At 54.3% G+C, this 21373-nt stretch overlaps 1 protein-coding gene across 13 annotated transcripts in view; it reads right to left on the bottom strand.

Moving 5' to 3' along the window:
* Nucleotides 1-21373, bottom strand: part of LOC106836339 (ADRM1 26S proteasome ubiquitin receptor) — a 63697-nt gene that overhangs the window by 1491 nt on the left and 40833 nt on the right. For 7 of the 13 annotated variants that reach the window (XM_070486220.1, XM_070486225.1, XM_044748187.2 and 4 more), the window contains 8 exons: nt 19539-19667; nt 17725-17848; nt 16681-16771; nt 4069-4282; nt 3250-3366; nt 1340-1463; nt 808-894; nt 83-164 (listed from right to left, as the gene is read on the bottom strand). In XM_070486220.1, the coding sequence (XP_070342321.1) occupies nt 83-164; nt 808-894; nt 1340-1463; nt 3250-3366; nt 4069-4282; nt 16681-16771; nt 17725-17848; nt 19539-19667 (968 nt within the window). Of the gene's footprint in view, nt 1-82; nt 165-807; nt 895-1339; nt 1464-3249; nt 3367-4068; nt 4283-5004; nt 5240-12501; nt 13863-16680; nt 16772-17724; nt 17849-19538; nt 19668-21373 lie in introns of those variants that run through there. The other 6 variants (XM_070486227.1, XM_070486228.1, XM_070486229.1 and 3 more) reach the window with 3 other exon arrangements.

Here is a 21373-nt window from a genome sequence, read left to right as displayed (position 1 = left end):
CACCTCCTCCATCCAGGCTCCATGAAGGAGCAGACATGGTGCTGGGGCCTGAGTGTGCTCTGGGGGCAGGGGTGAGGCTCACCTGGATGAAGAGCTGCTCGCCGGAGGCCCTCCGCTCCCCAGCAAGCTGGCCAGGCCTGGCCCAGTCAGGGCCCCCAGCCCACCTAAGAAGAGCAAGGAGACAGGAGCTCAGGCACCACGCCCACCTGGAGAGCCCACCTCCCCCTCCCAAGGAGCAGAAACGTCCTGCACTAAAGCCAAGGGACAAGCTAGGGAAGATGATGACCGCAGCAGGCCTGGGGGCTGAGGGGGAGCAAACACTCAGGCTGGAGGGTTCTGGAAGCTTATCCCATCAAGTCAGATCACTTCTGTTCCATTCCATTCCACTATCAGCACACTTAGGTTCCAGCTAACACGCAATCCAAATGCAGTTCAAGGTAGCCAGTGTTTCCTCTGTCTAAGAAACACACCTACCAGAGCCCGGCAGGAGATGGCAGCGGGCATGCTGACCAAAGGGGGACCAGGGAACCCTAGGCAGGAGCCCCGAGTGCACGTTCTCAGGCCCCACTCCTCAGCCAGCGGTGCTCCCCTAAGGTATGGAGCTGGGTCCTCCCTGGGGCCCTGGAAGGCCTTGCCCACCTTGCTCCCAGCTCAAACTGTAAGGGAAACAGGCCCTTCCCTAGGGAAGCAGGCACAGAGAACACACATCCACAGACGTCACTCAGACAAGGTCAGGTAGAAGCTTAAAGGAAACAAGCTGAGGGCTGTCCAACTTATACTCGGGGCCGCAGGGCCAGCGGGCATTACCCAGTCCTCCGAGGCCGGCGGGTCCGATGAGCTGCATGAGCTGGCTGTGGCTCATGTTCCCCAGCAGACTCTGCAGGCCGCCCTCACCTGGAAGACAGAAGGCGCTCAGACACGGGGCGCGCCTGTGGCCTGGCTGAGAACCCTAGCGCCATGGAAAGCGCTCAGACACAGGGTGCGCCTGTGGCCTGGGCAAGACCCACAGCGCCGTGGAAGGCGCTCTCAGACGGCCCGCACTGCTCAAGGGCCTTGGGAGGGCCTCCAGCTGAGAAAGAGCGTGCACGCTGACTCCCCCACTGCGACAGCCCTGAGGGGCTAGCCCCCAGCTCAAGTTCCCCTGGACTATAGTCAGTGTCGTCTGATACGGGCCGTGGGGTGGAGCTGACACCATCTCATCAGGTGAAGACGGGAGTGGAGGGTCTTCTAACTTGGAACCTGCCATCTCCACTTAAGAACAAGCTGCCTGCACCACCAGGGGTCCAAATCACGGGCGTCTCCGCCGACCTCAGAGCACAGCCCAGAAGGTGACCATTACCGCCCAGTGCAGAGAGCTCGTGGCCTCCACTCCCACTCGCCCCCAGCGCTCCGGGCATCGGGGGGTTGTTCAGATACTCGTTGACTTTCCGGCAATGCTCCTCATCCTGATCCGTCTTGGGCTCCTGTAGGGGAGGATACAACAGCCACAGCTCAGCAGCCCGCCCACTGACCTGCTTACAGACGAGGGACCTGAGGCCCAGACAGGTGAAGTCACCTGTCCACAGTCACACAGCACCATGGAGAGGACCCAGCAGGGTCGACAGAAGTCTGACACGCAACGATGTCCGTTTCACAGGCGGGGAGACGGAAGCACTAAGGGCACTCAACACGCACAGGGACTGCCTGCGGTCCTCCAGGGCCTGCGTCTTCACTCAGCAGCCCACGAGCCCAGAGCCTTCCTTCAACGCGCAGAATGCCCTCCTACCACCCTCCTACCACCACACTGCCCGGGACCAGCCCTGGCCCACAGCCCTCTGGTGTTTGTCAGGAATGTGATAAAGCCCATGGCAGCACCGGACAATGAGCACCTGGGTGTGGAGGGGTCATCAGGCAGCATCACTCGGTAAGCACCCCTAGAACCTCGAGAGAAGGCACCCACGACTCATTCATCCAACAGTCACCTAGCATGCGCTGTGGGCCTGCAGGCGGACAAGACACACAGGCCCACCTCAGGGCAGAGGGAGGAAAGCCGTCAGATGAGCAAACTCAGGAGGAACAGAAAGGGCAGTGTGTGGTGAAAGTCTGACATTTCCCGGTAAAACAGTGTAGCAACAAGCTCTACGCCAGCGGTTGGCAAACCACAGCCCCCGACCCCGGTCTGCAAATAAAGTCCTGGAACACAGCCGCAACAGTCACTCACTCATCGTCCAAGCCGCTTTCACCCCACTCGGCAGAGGTAAGCCGCTGCGATCCAGGCCATCCGTCACCAAGAAGACAGCCTTCCTGCCCTGTCCTAGCAAGTGCTGAGGGGCGGCCTGGGGAGGCAGGCTCAGCCTCCGGGGGCCAGACACAGAGACATGTCACACTGCAAACGCATGCATACCACCGCAGGAGCAAGTCCACATGTGCGTTTTTTTTCCTTCTCCCCAAAGGCCCCCAGTACACAGTTGCATATTCCAGCTGTGGGTCCCTCGGGTTGGGGCACGTGGCCTGACAAGCAGTGCTAGGTCCCTGCCCAGGATCCGAAGCAGCAAAACCCTGGGCCACTGAAGCGGAGCGCGCGAACTTAACCACTCGGCCACGGGGCTGGCCTCCCACGTGTGGATGTGAACATACGGTTATCCTCACACACACTGGAAAGAGGCTTGGCATAAGGTCATTCTTTACAATACTGCCTGTGACAGAGGAGACAGAAACGAGGCCAATGGCAAAACGAGGAAGGAATGGCAGCTTCCTGACTCAGGTGCACTGAGGGATGAGGAAGCTCAGGGCGCCAACAACCAGAGACCCCCCCCAAGCACACAATGCAGGCAAAGGCTCAGACGGCCTTGGCGAGGACACTCCACTTCTGTGAAAACACCATAGGGAGACTACACATGGTCACCCGTGCTTCTGCTCGGGGGTCCCTGCGACCCTTGAGGGGGCACTGGGAGACAAGCAAACCTGAGGCCATGTGCCCGTCAATGCACAGAGCCGGGGCCCAGGCTGGAAATCACTCATTTGTCTGCCAGGGAACTCCACACCTCAAAAGGGCCCCGGAGCCGAGCCGCGAGCGCACAGCCTCTGGAAGAGGCCCCTCCTCCCACGGCCCCCACCGAACAGCAATGCCCTGGAAGCCTGGGTGCCATGACAAGCACGTGTGGTCAGCATCAGCGGGTCCGTGAAAGCGAATTCTACCATCCATCAGCCAAGTTTCTAACCTTAATTGGATGACAGTGAGAAACGAAGAGGTGCAAAGCCTCCACGCACCTGCATCCAAAAGAAGAGCCGTTTGGAGCCCGCCTTAAACTTGAGCACGTAGACCCTCCCGCTGGGGCACTGCGGCACACGCTTGAACTCACAGTCGTCGGGGAAGATAATCAGGTCCTACAGGGAGCCACGGAAAAACAGAGTCAGCTTCACAGAAATACACACTCGCAGTCCCGGGAGCCCCCAGGACACACGCTGGACCCTGTGTCAGTGGGGGCGGGGCCGAGAGGACACAGGACACAGACCAGCAAGTCACCACACCCTCCCCAGCAGGCTCTGCGCAGGGTGGATAAACCAGGTCAGAGGCACGCCAGGACGGGCGTGAGGGCCGGGAGAGGGGCTCGGCGCTCAACAGGGAAGCCGGGCTTTCAGCTCTTGAAGGACTGTTAGTTTTTTAAAAAAGATGTTTTGCGAACAACATTCCAAAATGAGTAAAAAGTCAACTTGGACCTGCTCTCAAACCTAACAAAGAACACTAAACGAAATGACGGCTAGGAAAGCTTTCTGGAGGACTGTGATAAAGCTCAGGATTTTTACACAGCTTCCCCAATTCTAGGCAGCTAATCCTCAAAGTTGAAAGTATATACAGCGACAGGAGAAATCTATGCGGTTGTTGAGACCCGGAAGACCCATAAGCAAAGCAAAACAGCTGATGAGGGCTCCAAACCAGAGATTCCCACATATCCCACCAACGCACTCCGAACTGGGCACCAGCTGCTGTCTGCCCAGAGGGCAGTGCTGGCAGCTGGGCATTCCCTAAGATCGCACTGCTGTGATGGCCAGGCGGGCGTCCTCGAGGTGCGGCGCTAACACACTTACGTCTTCCACGTTCCCAGATGTCCTGTCTTTCCAGCAGAAGTGGATGAGGGAGTCATCCGTCTGCTGAATGTACACGAGCCCTTTCCGCTTATCTGGGGTGACGGTAGTTCCTTTTAATGACATTTTTCCCGCCCGAAACTCCACCAAATACTTGTTGGAGGACCCACGGGAGCCTGGGACGAGGCTTGGAAACAGAGCGCCGGAAGTCGTCATCCTGAAAGAGGGACAGGCAGACCCAGTCACCACGGTGGGGATCCGAACCCCCTCCTCAGATGCCGGGCCGGCCCCGACAGAGCCAAGGCTCCGCTCTCTGAACCTCCGGGCCCCGGGTGCGCCGGGAGCCAGGGAGCCCCGCGGAGGCTGCCAGGCCCGCTGCGAAAACCGCTCGGGCCAGGCCTCGGCGCCCGACGGCACCCGCGCACGGAGCCGGCCCCGAGGGCCGCGCTGCGGCTGCTTCTCAAGTTTCTTCAAGAACGAAATCAAGCTCTGCATCCACACCGCACCACCGCACACGGCTCGGACCCCGGCCACACCACCTTCTGGACTCACAAACTGGTTTTCAGTCTGGGGCTCCCAAGAACTTAAAAACTTGCGCTGGGCGGAGCCGTCGCTCACACGCCAGACGGCAGACGAGTCTTGGGCCTGATACCTAGTTCCCGCCGGGCACGCCCGGCAGGTGTGCGCCCTCGAAACGCAAACCGAGCCCGGGCAGCCGCGGCCAGCCCCCGGCCGCCCCAGGACCCTCTGCGCGGGGCGGCCCGGCCCCCGCCTCGCAGGCCTTCCAGCCCAGCGCCCTCCGCTTCGCGCTGGGCCGAGGCCCGGGCTGCGGCCGGGGGAGCCCACAGACGCCGCGCACGGCCCCCCGCGCCCCGAAGGCCCCCGCCCCGCGCACGGCCCCCCGGCCCCCCGGCCCCTCCAGCCGCCGGCTCCGCGGACCTGGCGCCCGGCTCGGGGGCTGCCGACGGCGCAGGCCCCGCCCCCGGCGCCCCCCGCGGCCGTCCCCGCCCCCGGAGGCCCGCGCACCTGGCCCGCGCCGAGACTCGGCCGAAAGGCGCCGTCCGGACTCGCTCTTCCTCCTCGGCGCCTGCCGGGCCCCGCCGGAAGCCCCGCTCGCCCCGCCCCACCCGCCGCTCTCGCCGCCGATTGGGCGCCGTCACGCACAGGTCCGCCGCTGGCCGGGGAGCGACTGGAGAGTGCGGCCGTCCATCGCCCGCTGCGCCCGCCCCCGCGCCGGCGGCTCTGTTCCGGCGGAAGCGCCGGCCGGCGCGCGGGCCAGAGCGGCCCCTATTGTTGCTGTGTCATAGGGGCGCGGCGGCGGCCCCTGGCGGCGGGGCCGGGAACGGCGGGCCTGGCGGCGGACGTTGGGCCCCCGACAGCGCGGGACAGCGGGCCGGGCCGGGCCGGGCCGGGCCGGGCGGGGACACCTGAGGGGCGCGAGGCAGGGTCCCTCAGGTTCCCTGTCAGTGCGGGACGCCAGGTCCCGAGACGTAGGGGAAACAGTCACCGGGCGGGGAGGGGCCTCTTAGGAGGCCGGCGCGGGGGAGGGTCGGCTGCGCGTCCCCGAGTGGAGAGAACGCGACCGACCACAGCCCGGGACACGGTGCGTGGGCCGCGGCGCCCGCCGGACGGCAGTGGTGTCCTGGGGACGCCTGCGGCGCACAGCGCGGGGGCTTGGGTAGTGGTCCTGCTAGGGGTCCCCGGACCCCTCCTGAGAACAGTGCCAAGATGGTCGCCCCCACTCCGTGTGCGTGGAGTTGGCAGAGGCTGGCGTGCGCGCTCAGTGAAGGCAGCTGCCCCCGGAGCCAGAGCAGCCGTCGCAGGCCCGAGGAGGAGCCTCCACCGCCCTCCCTGCGCGGCCACCGACGCTCCGGGCTCGGCAGCCAGGGCGCCCGGGGACCCTCCAAAGGCAAGGCCGTCGGAATCGTCGGAATCGCCGGAATCGCGGTGCCACCTCCCCGCCCGCCTGATGTGTTACGTACGACCTTTGTATGCGCATGTAAAATCTGATTTAAGCTTTCTATAGAAAGTATAAAAATGACGTGTTTTTTATTGAACGTTGTTTTAAAGATTCATGTCGATACACGTAGCTTTAGGCCCTTCATTTTAGCCCCTGTACAATATTCTTATGTATGAAAATACAACTTCTGTATCCATTGTCTTGTGATCTAAAGATTCCCTAATTTTTTTGTTTCCGAAGATATAGCTGTTTTTCATTTAAAATGTTATGTTAATAAGTAATAGGTTTGCTATTTTCTAATTAGTTAATAAGTATTTGTAATTTCATTTTAATTTCTCATATGGTAAATATGAACAGATAGAACCCACGTACACAAAAGCTCTAGGGGGTCCTCGGTCACTGCTGAGAGTCCACAGGGCCCCAAGACCAGAGGTGAGGACAGCGGACGTGAGCACTGGCATCACCGTGGCGGTGTCACCACAGCCTGGCCGACCACTGCTCTGGGAAACCAGGAGAGAAAACGGAGAGAAAATCCAATCTGGCTCCCTGCGGAGGGGCCAGCAGGCAGGTGACACTCGTTCAGTCGTGAAAAGGCCACAAGCTGCCCCCAGACTGCACAGGGAAACCAACTTTCCAGAACCTGAAAGCGGCGCTTGCCTCAGGCAGCAGCCTCACCGGGCCCCACCAAGCGCTTCCTCTCCTGCAGCCAGACAGCCTGTGTCCTGGGATGGCTCAGAGAAAGCTTTGCACTTTCAATACTTTCTGTGAAAAACCTACAGTGAGGAAACAAGCTACAGGTGGCCGGGCACCGTGGAGGCCACTCCGCGTGCCCGCCGCAGCTGTGGGCCACGTGGATGCTGAATGTGCTGCACGCGCTGCGAGGGGCAGCTGTGGGGGACCTGCCAGCCCTCGCTGGCAGAAGTGCACCTGACAGCCACACGCCCCAGCAGGAAAAGCAAGCCCAGCAGCTCTTGCTGAGCCTCGAGGCCTCGGTGAAAGGCAGGGGCGTGCAGCGACTGCAGGGCCCAAGGGCGGGCGCAACAAGAAAGTGGGCGAAGGACGCACCCAGACATTTCACCAAAGAGGCATACAGATGGCAAGACATACAGGAAAAGATGGTCCACATCACTATTCATAAGGGAAATGCAAATAAAACACTTCGATTAGAATGGGTAAAAAAAGGTTTTCTCCTTTCTCCAAGAACACTTGACAATACTGAGTGCTGGGGCGTCCTTGAGGTGGAGAATACAAATTGGCACAGCCATCTGAGAAAACGGTTTGGCAGGTGGTTTTTCTTGTTTTCTTTCTTTTTTAAAAATAATAGACTGTCCTTTGTTGTTGTTGTTTTTGGTGAGGAAGATTGGCCCTGAGCTAACATCTGTGCCCATCTTCCTCTACTCTGTACGTGGGACGCCACCACAGCATGGCTTCATGAGTGGTGTGTAGGTCTGCACCCAGGATCTGAACCTGTGAACCCCAGGCTGCCGAAGCAAATGCACAAACTTCACCACTACACCACCGGGCTGGCCCCTAGACTTTCTTTTTTTAGAGCAATTTTAAGTTCACACCAAAACTGAGCAGGAAGTACAGAGAGCTTCCACATACCCCTCCACACACACCAGTTGTGCGTTTGTTACACCCCATGAGCTACAGGGACCATATCACCCAGAGTCCACACTGACCTTAGGGTTCACTCCTGGTGTTGGACGACGCCTAATGACATGGGTCCATCATTAGAGCATCACACAGAGCCGTTTCACTGCCCTAAAAACCCTCTGCTCTGCCTGGTCATCCCTCCCTCTTCCTTAACCTCTGGCAACCAATGATAACTGTTTTTCCATTTTTTAAAATTCTGGTAAAATACACATAATATTTACCATCTTAATCATTTTTTAAGTGTAGAGTTCAGTGGCAGTAAATGCATTTATAATGTTGTAAAACCATCCCCACCATCCATCTTCAGACTTTTTATTTTGTAAAACTGAAACTTGTCCCCATTAAACACCAACTCCCCAGCCCCCAGCCTCGGCCCCCACCATTCTACTTCCTGTCTCTATGAATTTGACTCCTCTAGAGACCTCATGTAAGTGGAATCATACAGTATTTCTCCTTTTGTGTCTGGCTTATTTCACTGAGCATAACGTCCTCAAGGTTCATCCATGTTGTAGCAAGTGTCAGAATTTCCTTTTTATGACTGAGTAATACTCCATCGTATGGATGGACCACATTTGGCTTATCCATTCATCTGTCAGCGGACACTTGGGCTGCTTCAATGATTCAGCTATTGTGAATGATGCTGCTCTGAACACGTACATAATATTTCTTTGAGACACTGCTTTCTTTTGGGTAAATATACAGAAATGGAATTGCTGGATCCTATGGTAATTCTACTTTTAATTTTTTTGAGGAAGTGCCACACTGTTTTCCACAGTGGCTGTACCATTTTACATTCCCACCAACAGTGCACAAGGGTTCCAACTTCTTCACATCCTCACCAACACTTGTTATTTTCTGTTCTTTTGATAGGAGCCATCCTAATGGGTGTGAGGTGGTCTCTCGTAGCTTTGCTTCGCATTTCCCTGATGTTTAGTGATGTTGAGCATCTTTTCACGTGCTTATTGGGCATTTGTTTATTTTCTTTGGAGAAATGTCTATTCAAGCCTTTTGCCTATTCTTGGATCAGGTTGCTTCTTTTTGCTGTTTTTTGGATATTAATCTTAATCAGATGTATGATTTGCAAGTATTTTCTCGCATTCTGTGGGTTGCCTTTTTACTGATGATACTGTCTGATGCACAAAATTTTAAAATTTTCATTTTAAAGTCCAATTTGTCTGTTTTTTCTTTTGTTGCCTGAGTCTTTGGTGACACATCCAAGAAACAAGTGCCAAACCCATTGTGGTGAAGCTTTTGTCCTATGTTTTCTTCTATGAGTTTTATAGTTTTAGGCCTTACATTTGGGTCCTTGATCCATTTTGAGTTAATTTTTGTATGTGGTATGAGGTAAGGGTCCAACTTCACTCTTTTGCACGTGGGTTTCCAGTTCTCCCGGCACCACTGAATGGTCTTGGTACCCTTATCACTTGGCTATATATGTTGATTGTGGTGGTGGTGACATGACAGGATGTATCTGTCAGCTGCACACAAGTGTGAACCACACTGTAGGGAAGGATTCAAACCCCACTTCCTTCACTTCCTGCTGTGAAGGGAAACCTTGGGCAAGCCCACCTTCCTGAACCTTCTTCTCCTCCTTGTGGGTTGGACTGGATGGTAATCGTGGGGCTTAAGCACCTCCGACACCAGGCCTGGGCTTTCGCAGGGCTGAGGGCTCTCTGGTCCCCATCATCAGACATGGTGGCCCATGGTGGAGCCCCACATCCATGCACCTGGGCATTCCAAGAGCATTAAAATCTCGTGGGCGGGCCATCTGTCCCTCTGCCCAGAGCCGCTGTGGCTGCTGGGATACTGCCTCCCCTGAGCTCGCCCTCCTGGAACGCACCTAGGGCAGCGGGTGGGCAGCAGGGACCCTTGAGTCAAACTAACACTGTGTTCTGGGCATTTTTTGCTTCCAGCAATGGGCTCCAATCCCCAAGAGAGAAGAGAGACGGTGAACCAAAGCTCCCCGCTGCTCAGAGAACCCAGACCCCTTCCTCCATCAAGTGTGCCCATCCAGTGGCGTCACAGGTGTCCCTGAATGCCCCTCCTGCTATGACAAGCAGTTTTCTGAAACAATCCATTTGCTGGGTCAATCCTACACAACACACAGTCCCAACATCTGACAGCCGGGCACGAGGACTCATCTGGAGCTGATCTGCAGCCCTTTCCAGAGAGGCCGGAGCAGCTGAGACAGTGAAAAATTGTTCAGTGCAAAACAAATGTCAACTACACCCACTTTCAAAGAATCTTTATTCAGAGCTAGGGTTTAATATTTATCTTCAGAGATCTGTACCAGTTCTCCAAAAAAAATCCAAAAATGGTTGCTTCTGTTTATATAGATGGGTATTGACAGTTATTACATATTATAAAAATAAACCCACCTCACTAGCGTGTTGTCTGGCCTGATGGTTTTGTACACTCACAGGATGAACAGTGTTGAAGACCAGCCAGTGATGGAGGAAGGAGCCGGGCCTGTGCTGTCACCTTCTGCAGGGACCAAGCACCCCTTCACTAAACATGTGGCCCAGGACAGCTTGGTTCTCAGAGGCAGAGGAGCAGTGTATCGAGGGAAGGACTGGCTGCCCAGGGAACTCATACCAAGAGACACCTGAAATGCACAACCCTCTGAGAACATAAACTGAAAGGCAGACGGCAGTGAGGGAAGCCACTTGGCGTGCTGCACGTCTGCATGTCTCTTTTGTCGGGGAGCCCAATCTTTGCACCCACTTTGGACACAGGAAAGTCCTCTGGAAGACGTCTGAAAGTCTCAACGTCGAGACAGGAGGAGCCAGGAGTTGTGAGAACTTTCCACTGACTGAACGCTCCTCTGAGTCCCATTGTTCCACGTGGGATGCAACTCTCCACCTCCCCCCCCCCCCCGCCGAACTTCTAACCAAGGTCAACAGGATCAGAGCCCCTGGGGCTTCTGGATTTTGGAAGCTTATTAGCATTTCTAACTCTGTCTCCATTTCATCGTTCCTCATGGACACGTGACACTGGTAAAACCTCTAAGTCACCTCTAAGTCCATTGGGGAGCACTTTTTCCCCAAGAGCAGGTGTCCTGAGAGGAACCTCCTTTTTAGGGCTGCCTGGCTCTTGGGGAGCCTCCTTGTGTCTCTCTTGTCCTGTTCTGATTTCCTGACCTTGTGTTCCGACAAGGACACAGCAAGCAGATGGCATGTCCTCCGCATTCAAAGTAAACACCTCCTCCTCAGAAAGCTCTAAGCTCATCTGAGCGAGGGGCAGCGCATCAGCCCTGGGCCTCCCAGGGCGCGCAGAGGCCACGAGGGCTGCACTTGGGGCTTCTCCAGTCACTTCCCTGCACCAGACTGTGAGTCTGGCAGATTCGTAGGCTGATCCTTCCATGAGCACAGGACTCTGAGCTTTGGGGATAGAGTGTGAAAGGGAGACGGTGGCCAAGAAAAAGAGGGGCCCTGCCTGAGGCCACTTCGGCTTTCCATTTCACCGTGGAGGGCTATGATGACACGAGGTCCCTTGCCTGCTGAGAGCATATGTGTCTATAAAGAGGCAGAGGTGCCTTTTGGCATTTTCATTTCATTTACACCCTTAAGGAGACAAGCAGTACTCGGGGGGCTCTGACTTGTGGCAGCCTCAAGTGGCAAAATGCTGGGGTGCTCAGAAGGGACCAGGACCTTGTTCTCTACTACCTTCTCATGACCAGGAACCACAGCCAGGCGAGAAGCCTGTGGGAGCTGGCAGTGCCCTGACCCTTGACCCCACCTGGGAGAGCAGGGCCAATCCCAGGACACACGTGTGCTGACTGACAGTGACCCAGACATGACCATCCATCCCCAACTCTAGGCGGCCTGTAAATCTAGTCAGCACCAGTGTGCCCATACCACTCGTCTATATTTGACATAAAACATGCTCTGATGTTGGTCTGTCTGCTCATGGCTAACCTCCCACGGCTCTCGATAAACATGTGCTCAGTCAATGGACACGTCACTGAACCCTAACTTTAAAGGGGAGCAAAATCAAAACATATGGTTCTTTGGGGAAAGTGTGCTCTACTCTCCTTCCATAAGGATATTCTAAGTTACAAGATTACTCTAAAAAGCACCTGGGTCCTTACGTTAAAGCCACAATCACACAAATGTTCGACCACTGAGAAGCCACCTCTGGCCACAGGGGTCAAACACACTGGTCTGAACACTCCCTATTTGAGACAAACATCCAACACTCGACAGTATCAGGGTGAAAGCTGAGGCGGTAGCTTTCTTAAGTGTTAGCATTTGCAAGCACAGCAGTTAAAAAATTGTAAGCAAAATGAAAATCACCTTGTAAACTTGCTGTGCCGTGGGGTCAGCCGTCCTGTCCCTTCGATTCCTGAACTGGGTGCACACGCACAGGAACCAGCTGGCAGGGGGCCACACCGCGGGGTAGAGGAGCCCCTGAGACCTGACCTCAGAAGGCTTACAAACGCAAACCTTGTTGGCCAACCAGGAGGCGGTGAGAGGCAGACTCACCCCTGAGAAGCTGTTAAACCGCCCTGAACACAGTCCAAGTGTGTCCTAGAGTCTCCTCTTCCCACATTCTCAGCCCACCCACTTCCTGGAGAACGTGCCCTCACAGCCGAGCCTGGTGCCCAGGGCCCTCCGCCAGAGGCACGCGCAGTCTCCATCCCACCCATGAGACAGTTCAAGGTCTCCTGCTGCATAAGGTCAAATCCTCGGTCTTCAATGCCTCCGCATGCCGCTGGTGGCTCCGTTCAGGACTCTGTCAAGCAGACACTCTTGGATTCGACCATGACACCATGGCTTCCAGTTTCCAAAGCTACAAAATCAAGCCTTCGAAACAAGCAGTCGCTTTTAAAAGTGTTTTAATTACAAATGTGATTTTTGTAGCGCGGACACACAATGACGACACCCTCTCATCGAGAACCCAGCACCCCATACAATTGTGTGCGCGCGTGTGCATGAGTGTGCGTGCGCATGAGTGTGTGCACGCACAGCAGACTGTCTTTGATCAAAGAGCTCTAGCGTGATCTATGGGTTGACATTTCTACAGAAAGGAAAGAATCACTTGATAAAGACGTATGTTGAGATGGACATACACCTATTTTTTTGTTAAATAACTTTAATTACATCACTGTAAGTAGATTCTGCTTCTGCGCCTCCCACAGTGCACACCGATGAGATTCACTTGTATTTTAAACATGCATGCTGGGAAAAACAAAAACACAGGAGTGCTGTGGGTACAGGTGAAATATTTTAAGAAATGACTCTCACTTTGTGACATGGGCTTGGCCCGCAGTGACAATGAAGCCCTGGTGACAAGAAGAGCAGATGGCCAGAGGTGGAGTTCCCTTCAAGGTTGGGAGCAGTTGGGGACTTTCTGTCAGCAACTCTCAACATTTCTGGCCACCCTGGGTTGTCATGGTAACGCTTCATTTTGGACAGAATACAATTGGTGATTAATGCATATCTTGCTCTTCAGCAAAATACTATTCAAGTAGTTTTAACTTAAATATTTTAAAAGTAACCTTTACATTATTGAAGATTGGTAAAAAACACAGAATCTGACAACTCCTCATTTCATTCAATCGGATGCTTTGCGAATCTTCACTTTTTATTACCATAATTTAGACAGCAATTCCTGGCCTGTATAAAGCTCTTTGCAGGACTGTTTTCAAGATCCATCTTTTCCTGTTACTGGTTCAAATTTAAAATGCTTTCAGACCCTTTGCCACTGCATTATAAGGAAGAATACAGACCTTTTCTGTTACTTCCATTAGTTATAAGTTTTGTAATTAAGGGGGTGCTATAAGCTAAAGAAGCCCCAGCTAATTTCCATCACATAAAAGGGAACTGTAAAGAATTTTCCTTTTCAAACCTGAAGGAAACATGATGATTCCAAGCGAAGCCTTGTGAAGAGACTGCAACAGTAGTAAAATGTTTGGCAATCAAACGTTAATTAGAACTAAGTCCTCGACCGGGGATGGTGCCGTCTCCATGAACAGGGTCCTTAGAAAAGCTGGTTTCTGCCAAGACTGAAGCTCCAAGCAGCCACTTGATGGCGTCCAGCCTCTCGGTCTCCAGGTCCTGGGGCCAAACCGGTCCCTCAGTAGATATCTGGGCAGCCTGAGAAGTCCCGCTCAAAGTAGCCCCCTGTGTATAACCAGTCGGGGGTCCCCGTGTAGGGGTTACTGCCCTGGTGAAACCACCTGTAACACAGAGGGGGTCAGGGGCGCTGGACACGGACACACAGCACAGCTGTCGTCCTTCCCTTGGCTCAGGATGTGTCCCTCTCACCAGGCATCACCACGTCAACACGTGGTTTGAAAATGCAGCTCAGGGAAACACCTTCAATTGAGAACTATTAATCACATTTAACTCAAATGCTCTCGCCTACAAACATCCACCGATGTCAGCTTCACTTCCCAACAAAACCTCAAGGATTTAACAGCACACACTCATGCTGGGCCTCTACCTGAGGCCAGCCACTGTGTCCTGAACCCCTGCGCCTCTGAGGGCCAGGACAGTCACACTGCTCTCATTTTCTTCCTTGTAAAGCAGACCAGGTTTGCTTGTTAGTTTAACTGGGAAAGAGGGGAGAGATTATGGGCAAAGGGAAGCTAACGGTGGCCTCCACCTGCAGCACATTTCAGCCACTGGGCCTGTAAGCTGAAGGCGGTCCCTGCTCACCAGGTCCCCCTGGCTCCCCGAACGCCCGGAGCGCCTGCTGCTACCTGCGGCTTCACTCTGAACAGCGACAGGAGCATTTCTGTGTTATGACATGAAACAACTGAGGACCCTTGCAATTCACCATGGAGCGTATTTTGGGGAACTCAAAAAGAAGTAATTATCTTCTCAGAACATAATCTTATTTTCAAAATTGACTACTTTAAAAAAAGAAATGAAGGAATGTTAACTATTTTTACTCTGTCTTTTGCTGGAATAAAGCAAATTCTAAATATCACACTATTAAAAGTATAATATTAAGTGAAATTGGAGGCCCAAGCATCAAGAATTGGTTTTAAAACATCAGTCACATAGTCATGAGAGGCGACTGTCACTAGGCTTTGGAAACAATCACTATAAAGTGTCCAGCTTGAGAGGAAAAATATGCTGATTAAACAGCTCAAAACCACCAAAAAAGTTTTGTAAGACTAAAAGTTTAACTTATATAAATATTTCTTTCTTTCTTTTTTTTTTTTGAGGAAGATTAGCCCTGAGCTAACTACTGCCAATTCTCCTCTTTTTGCTGAGGAAGACTGGCCCTGAGCTAACATCCTTGCCCATCTTCTTCTACTTTACATGTGGGACGCCTACCACAGCATGGCGTGCCAAGCGGTGCCATGTCCGCATCCGGGATCCGAACCAGTGAACCCCGGGCTGCTGAGAAGCAGAACGTGCACACTTAACCGCTGTGCCACCAGGCCGGCCCCCTATATATATATTTTTAAATTATAGTATAGCTTAAGTATTACACTACCTAATTGACTCCTTACTAAATGGATTACTTTCACATACGATATGGAAGAACATACAAACGACGACTAATTTAAAAGACGCTTCAGTAAGAAAAGAGGACTAGGGCCTCACAGCTGGTGTCCTCTAATTCCTCTCTTAGATTCTGCTCGGTCTGGGTGAGGTGTGTGCAAACATACGCGTGTGCACCCCCCTCACACAGTGCTGCAACTCCCCATTCTCATGCTGAGCCCTCTTGCAGGGTATGGGGAGGAGAGGTACGGGCGGCTCTCTTCCCAACGTGGCCGGCCCACGGCCTCTCGGGCCCCGCTTCAACACGCGGAGCATGACGGAGGAGGGCAGGAGGCAGGCAGCAGTGCGTGCCCAGGGTGGCTCCCAACGCCCCCTTCTCACACAGCATCGCCCTTGTGAGCGATGTCATTCCTTCAGTAATGGCTTCATTTAGGCTACACGTGTGGGGCCCTCCTCACCGTCCCCCAGTGTGTGTGGCCCTCCTCCCTGTCCCCAGGTGTGTGTGTGGCTCTCCTCCCTGTCCCCAGGTGTGTGTGTGGCCCTCCTCCCTGTCCCCAGGTGTGCGTGGGGCCCTCCTCCCTGTCCCCCAGGTGTGCATGTGGCCCTCCTCCCTGTCCCCAGGTGTGCGTGTGGCGCTCCTCCCTGTCCCCAGGTGTGTGTGTGGCCCTCCTCCCTGTCTCCAGGTGTGTGTGTGGCCCTCCTCCCTGTCCCCAGGTGTGTGTGTGGCCCTCCTCCCTGTCCCCAGGTGTGCGTGTGGCGCTCCTCCCTGTCCCCAGGTGTGTGTGTGGCCCTCCTCCCTGTCTCCAGGTGTGTGTGTGGCCCTCCTCCCTGTCCCCAGGTGTGTGTGTGGCCCTCCTCCCTGTCCCCAGGTGTGTGTGTGGCGCTCCTCCCTGTCCCCAGGTGTGTGTGTGGCTCTCCTCCCTGTCCCCAGGTGTGTGTGTGGCCCTCCTCCCTGTCCCCAGGTGTGCGTGGGGCCCTCCTCCCTGTCCCCCAGGTGTGCATGTGGCCCTCCTCCCTGTCCCCAGGTGTGCGTGTGGCTCTCCTCCCTGTCCCCAGGTGTGCGTGGGGCCCTCCTCCCTGTCCCCAGGTGTGCATGTGGCCCTCCTCCCTGTCCCCAGGTGTGCGTGTGGCTCTCCTCCCTGTCCCCAGGTGTGCGTGGGGCCCTCCTCCCTGTCCCCCAGGTGTGCATGTGGCCCTCCTCCCTGTCCCCAGGTGTGCGTGTGGCTCTCCTCCCTGTCCCCAGGTGTGCGTGTGGCGCTCCTCCCTGTCCCCAGGTGCGTGTGTGGCCCTCCTCCCTGTCCCCAGGTGTGTGTGTGGCGCTCCTCCCTGTCCCCCAGGTGTGTGTGTGGCCCTCCTCCCTGTCCCCAGGTGTGCGTGTGGCGCTCCTCCCTGTCCCCCAGGTGTGTGTGTGGCCCTTCTCCCTGTCTCCAGGTGTGTGTGTGGCCCTCCTCCCTGTCTCCAGGTGTGTGTGGACTCTCCTCACTGTTCCTGGTGTGTGTGGCCCTCCCCGCTGTCCCCTCAGCCGCCGCAGGGTCCCACCTCGTCTGCCACTCCGCCTCCTCTTTGGCTCGCTCCCTCCGGGCTTCCCTCTGCTTCTCCTCCAGCCGCTCCTTCTCCTGGCTCGCCAGGTCTAGGCCAAGCAGAGAGGGCTGGGTAAGGAATCAGAGCTGACACTGAAGCTTCCAGTTTATGTCAAGTAGAGGGGAGGGCTACAGAAAGCAGAGGCTGGAACACCCCTTGCACCCCAATCTGAGGTGAGAAGTCACACTTTGGTTAGAAAATCACGGACAGTAAATCTCATTATCAGGAAACCAAACCAGTCATGAGAGCTGAGGCTCGGCTGCCAAGCGCACAGCAATGCCCAGACCTCAGCACGGCCACAGGCGGGAGGCAGGACGCGTCTACCTGGCCACACAGAGGGGCGCGGCAGGGCAGGGGCGCAGCAGCGGTGTTCTAGAACAGCACCAGTGGAGCGCAAGCGTGAAGCTTGTGCGGCCCTCCCCACCCCACCCTGCTGTCGGCCCTCCTCCGAGGGCTTTCTCTATCAAACACCACTGAAACAGAGCCCAGGGACAGCGGGAGGCAGCGGCACGTCGTTACGTCTTTCACTTGACCTAGGGCAGTAAGTGAAAGGGCAGGAAGCAGGCCCACTGCCCACTGCAACCTTAGCGCTGCTCTGCACCACGCTAGTCCACGGCGTGCGCGCTCCGGCACGGAGCCTGGGCCTCAGCCCCTCTAGCCGAGGATGCGCGGCTCCCCACACTGACGTGAGGACTGTTAATGAACACATCCGGTGTTTGAAATGTAACCTATTGTCTGTGGAGCCTAATAATTTAAAAGTTGGGGATACGTATTTTGTATGTGTTCTTTTTCATTTCATTTTTCTAGTGTTTTAATTTTTGTAGTATTTGCAAAAGGACTGGTCTGCAACAGGCTTGAAATTTTAAGAAATCTTTCACCACAAAGTTTGAGAAGCACTGTTCTAGAAGATCTAACACTTCTTTAGTTAAAGGGGACAGCATTCCATGAGCCAGGGCTCGGCACCTGGCCTAAGGCCCCGCCCAGGCTCGCAGAGGCGCGCACCCATGTTGCCGTTCTCCATGCCTCGGATGTCCGGGCGCAGGCGGCAGTCCGTGGGAGCCAGGATCTTCTCCATGCCCGTCTCCAGTTCATTGAGACTAACCGTAAAACTGGTGAAATTATACATCTGGAACAACAGGCACGGAAAATGTTACTATAAATGGCATTCTTTTCTGTACACCAGTCACAACTTGAAGCCACCGATGCTCCCTCTAAACCCGTTCAAGGCAACTGAGTATCACCTGCTCACTGGAGATGCTCCCGTCAAGGTCACCCAGGGGCAGGGGGCTCCTTCCCTGCCCTAAGGCACACTTCCCGCTGTGTCCCCTGGGGGCTCCTCCTCCCCACCCCTATGGGGGCCACCCCAGGCCTCAGTCCTGGGCACTCTCCCCTCACCCTGACTTCCGACTTGCACATCTGTCTACTCAACAACTCTGGGATGTCTGAGAGAAATTTCAAACTTAGGACATCTGAGACGGTTGCCGGGTCTGCTGTCCACGTCTGCTGCACCCATAGCCTCCTGGGCCTCTGCAGCCCTGCCTTCCCTCCCGCCTCCCCGCTGCCTCCCCAGCAGCCTGGACCTCAGGACTTGCCTACCAGGCCCCCTCTTCTGCTCTTGCCCAGCCACCACCTATCTCAACAAGCAGCCAGAGAGGCCTACCCAGTCCCCATGGTGTCCTATGCCACACATGGTCAAAGTGGGGTCATTGGCACTCCTGCCCTGGCCCCCTACTCCTCTACCCTCACTCCCACAGCCCCCTGGGCCTGGCTGCCCTCATGCCAGCCTGCCCCTGGGGGCCCTGCCCTGGCTGTTCCCTCTGCCTGAACATGGCCCCACATGCCACACAGCTCAACCCCATCTCCCTCAGGTCCCTGCTTGAACATCTCCCCATCCCAAGGAGCCCCACTCACACCCTCATCACGCCGATGCCAGCACCCCGAGTCCCCCTGCGCTGCCCAGTTTCCCCAGCACCTCTGAACGCACACATGTCATGCGGGTGTGCAGCCACTGCCAGCTGCGGCCTCCCTGCGGGCCAGGGGTCCAGCCTACCCTGATCTCTGCTCCACCGAGTGACCTAGGCCCACCCGAGGCCTGGTAGGCCAGGGAACTCAATAAATACTCACTGACCGAAGGATGGAGGAACAAGTGTTCTTTTTAAAAGGAATTCCATGAAAAAAACATATGCTTTTTTTCCTATTACATTATACTATTTTATACTCTACTAAAATGATAATAGCGGCTGTGTTGAGGTAAGGTACTTATTTGCGAATGTTTCTTTATTTGACACATGTTCTGCTATGTTTATAGGGTATAATAATATAATAAAAATTTTACAATATGTTGTATATTTTATATATAAATACTTTTAATAGATTAAATATATTACGTTATTATGTAACTGTTTTATATATTATACATTATTGTAAGTAATATAATAAAATTATATGTAATACAAATTGTAAGTGCAATTTTCAACAATAAATATCAAAATGCATTTAAGCATCTAAATTCACAAGTCTGAAAAATAACCTCTTTGAACTGGTTTGGAAATCCCTTCAGTAAGCTGCAGTGGCTGGAGAGCTTTGAGGCTACACTGGATGTGGCTCGGGGGGCAGGCAGCCCTCAGGGGCTCATGCTGCAGAAGCACAGTCCGATTAAGCAACAGAGGATCCCTCCATCTGCTTTGGGACAATGGACTGAGGCAGCTGGCGTGGACTCAGGGCCAGGGAAGAGCTGGGTGGCCTGGCCAGGGGCAGGGGCTGCAGAGAAACCCAGATTTGTGAAGAGGTGGGTGTCGGGGTGGGGGACCACGGACCTGGGCAGAGTTGGGGGGCCGGGTGTTGACCCTCCAGAGCAGTTTGCTGCCTGGAATGACCTGCACCGTCTCCTGAACCTCAGGCACGGCATCCACCACGTCGCCATCAGCCTTCTCAGAGCTGTTGTCCTGAAACACAGAACACCTGACGGTCAGCCCAGAGCGAGAGCTCCTCTCAGAGCACCTGTCAGACCAGCTGCTGAGCCCCTGAGCTGAGCGAGATGGCCTCTCTAGCAAAGGAGAAGATACCACCTCCTCCCCAGTCTACGATCTGGCCCTCCCTCAGTTTAAGGCGAGGATCGGGTCTCCTGCTTCCAGAGTGTTCACCTTCTCTTTGCAGGGGCTCCCTGCACTGGGGCTCCCCAAAGAGAGGGTGGGAAGTCAGCAGCATGGCATTGCTTTCCTTTGGGAAGAAGCAACACAGCATAAGAAGATGCTCTCCTGAGTCTGATCACAATTAGATGTGGCAACCTTCTAAAACAGCGCGAGCCGTTCAAGGTAAGGGGGACTCTCCTAACTGGCGTACTTCTGGATGAGAGACCTTCCCACGTGCCGCATTTCTGCTGGCCATCAAGTGCTTCACATCTGGTGACTTCATGGTATCTGAGCATTTCTAGACTAAACTCCAACTGAACATCACATCTTAATAAAAAGATACAACTGCCACACTTATTTTCCAAAATCAGTGGGACCTGGAGAAAGCAGAAGGTGGTTATTCACTTAAAATATGACAAACACGGTGTGAAGATTCCTTCACTAGACCACACCAGGGCTCATTAGCACCGGCTGTAGGCTCCATGGTTTGGTGCCAGAAGCTAAATAAAGACACAGCTCGGGAATAACTAGTCATATAAAACTCTCTCGCAAGGAACAACAAAGCTAAGCTAACACATTAAAGACATCACTAAATGGATTTAACTTTTTTTTTTGTTTTTGAGGACGATTAGCCCTGAGCCAACATCTGCTGCCAATCCTCCTGTTTTTGCTGAGGAAGCCCGGCCCTGAGCTAACATTTGTGTCCGTCTTCCTCTACTTTATATGTGGGACGCCTACCACAGCATGGCTTGCCAACCGGTTACCATGTCTGCACTCGGGATCCGAACCGGCGAACGCTGGGCTGTCAAAGTGGAACATGCGCACTTAACCGCTGCGCCACCGGGCCGGCCCCTGGGTTTAACATTCTAAGTCTGTACAGTCTTTAAGTGGAACTTTACTTTTTTTTAAGTAAAAGAGCATTATTAGAAAAGATGTCTAACAGCATACATGAAATATCACAATATAAAAACACTAAAAAGTCCTAGAGGAGGCTGAATACTTTTGTTAAATATTGAACAGCTCAGGCTTGGTATATTCTAGTTTATTATCTAGAAAAATACGACACCTCTTTTGAACTACCACTTCTAGTTTTAAGCTCAAGAATAACTATTCCCATGTAATGTTATAAACCAATGTCACCTCGATTAAAAAAACAAGAACAACTAGTCCTAAGATAGTCAGCACTCCAAAGCTCCAGAGGAGAGCATCCTTCCTCAGCCTCTCCTGCTGCTGAGTACATCGTCTGGTACCCAGAGCTGAAGATGCGGGAATGGCGCTCACTTGTTTCACTAGGTCTCAGCTAACAAGGTGCAGGGAGACAGGAGATTTATTAAGAAGCATCCAGAACATGGCGTTTCCAGGAAGAAATGGAGGTGCGCCCTGATTCTGCCAGGCTCAGGGTAGGTGCTGGATGCTACAAGAGCAGGAATCCTGGAGCCCACGGTTCATCACAGCAGCCTCTGCCCAACTGGAAAGCAGTAAACTCCCCCAGCAATGCAGACGCCAACCACACGAGCAGC

The sequence above is a fragment of the Equus asinus genome, chromosome 15 (assembly GCF_041296235.1).
Source record: "Equus asinus isolate D_3611 breed Donkey chromosome 15, EquAss-T2T_v2, whole genome shotgun sequence".
In the NCBI taxonomy this organism is placed as follows: Eukaryota; Metazoa; Chordata; class Mammalia; order Perissodactyla; family Equidae; genus Equus; species Equus asinus.
Note: the sequence above shows the minus strand (reverse complement) of the source record. Positions and strands in the feature narration are given on the sequence as shown.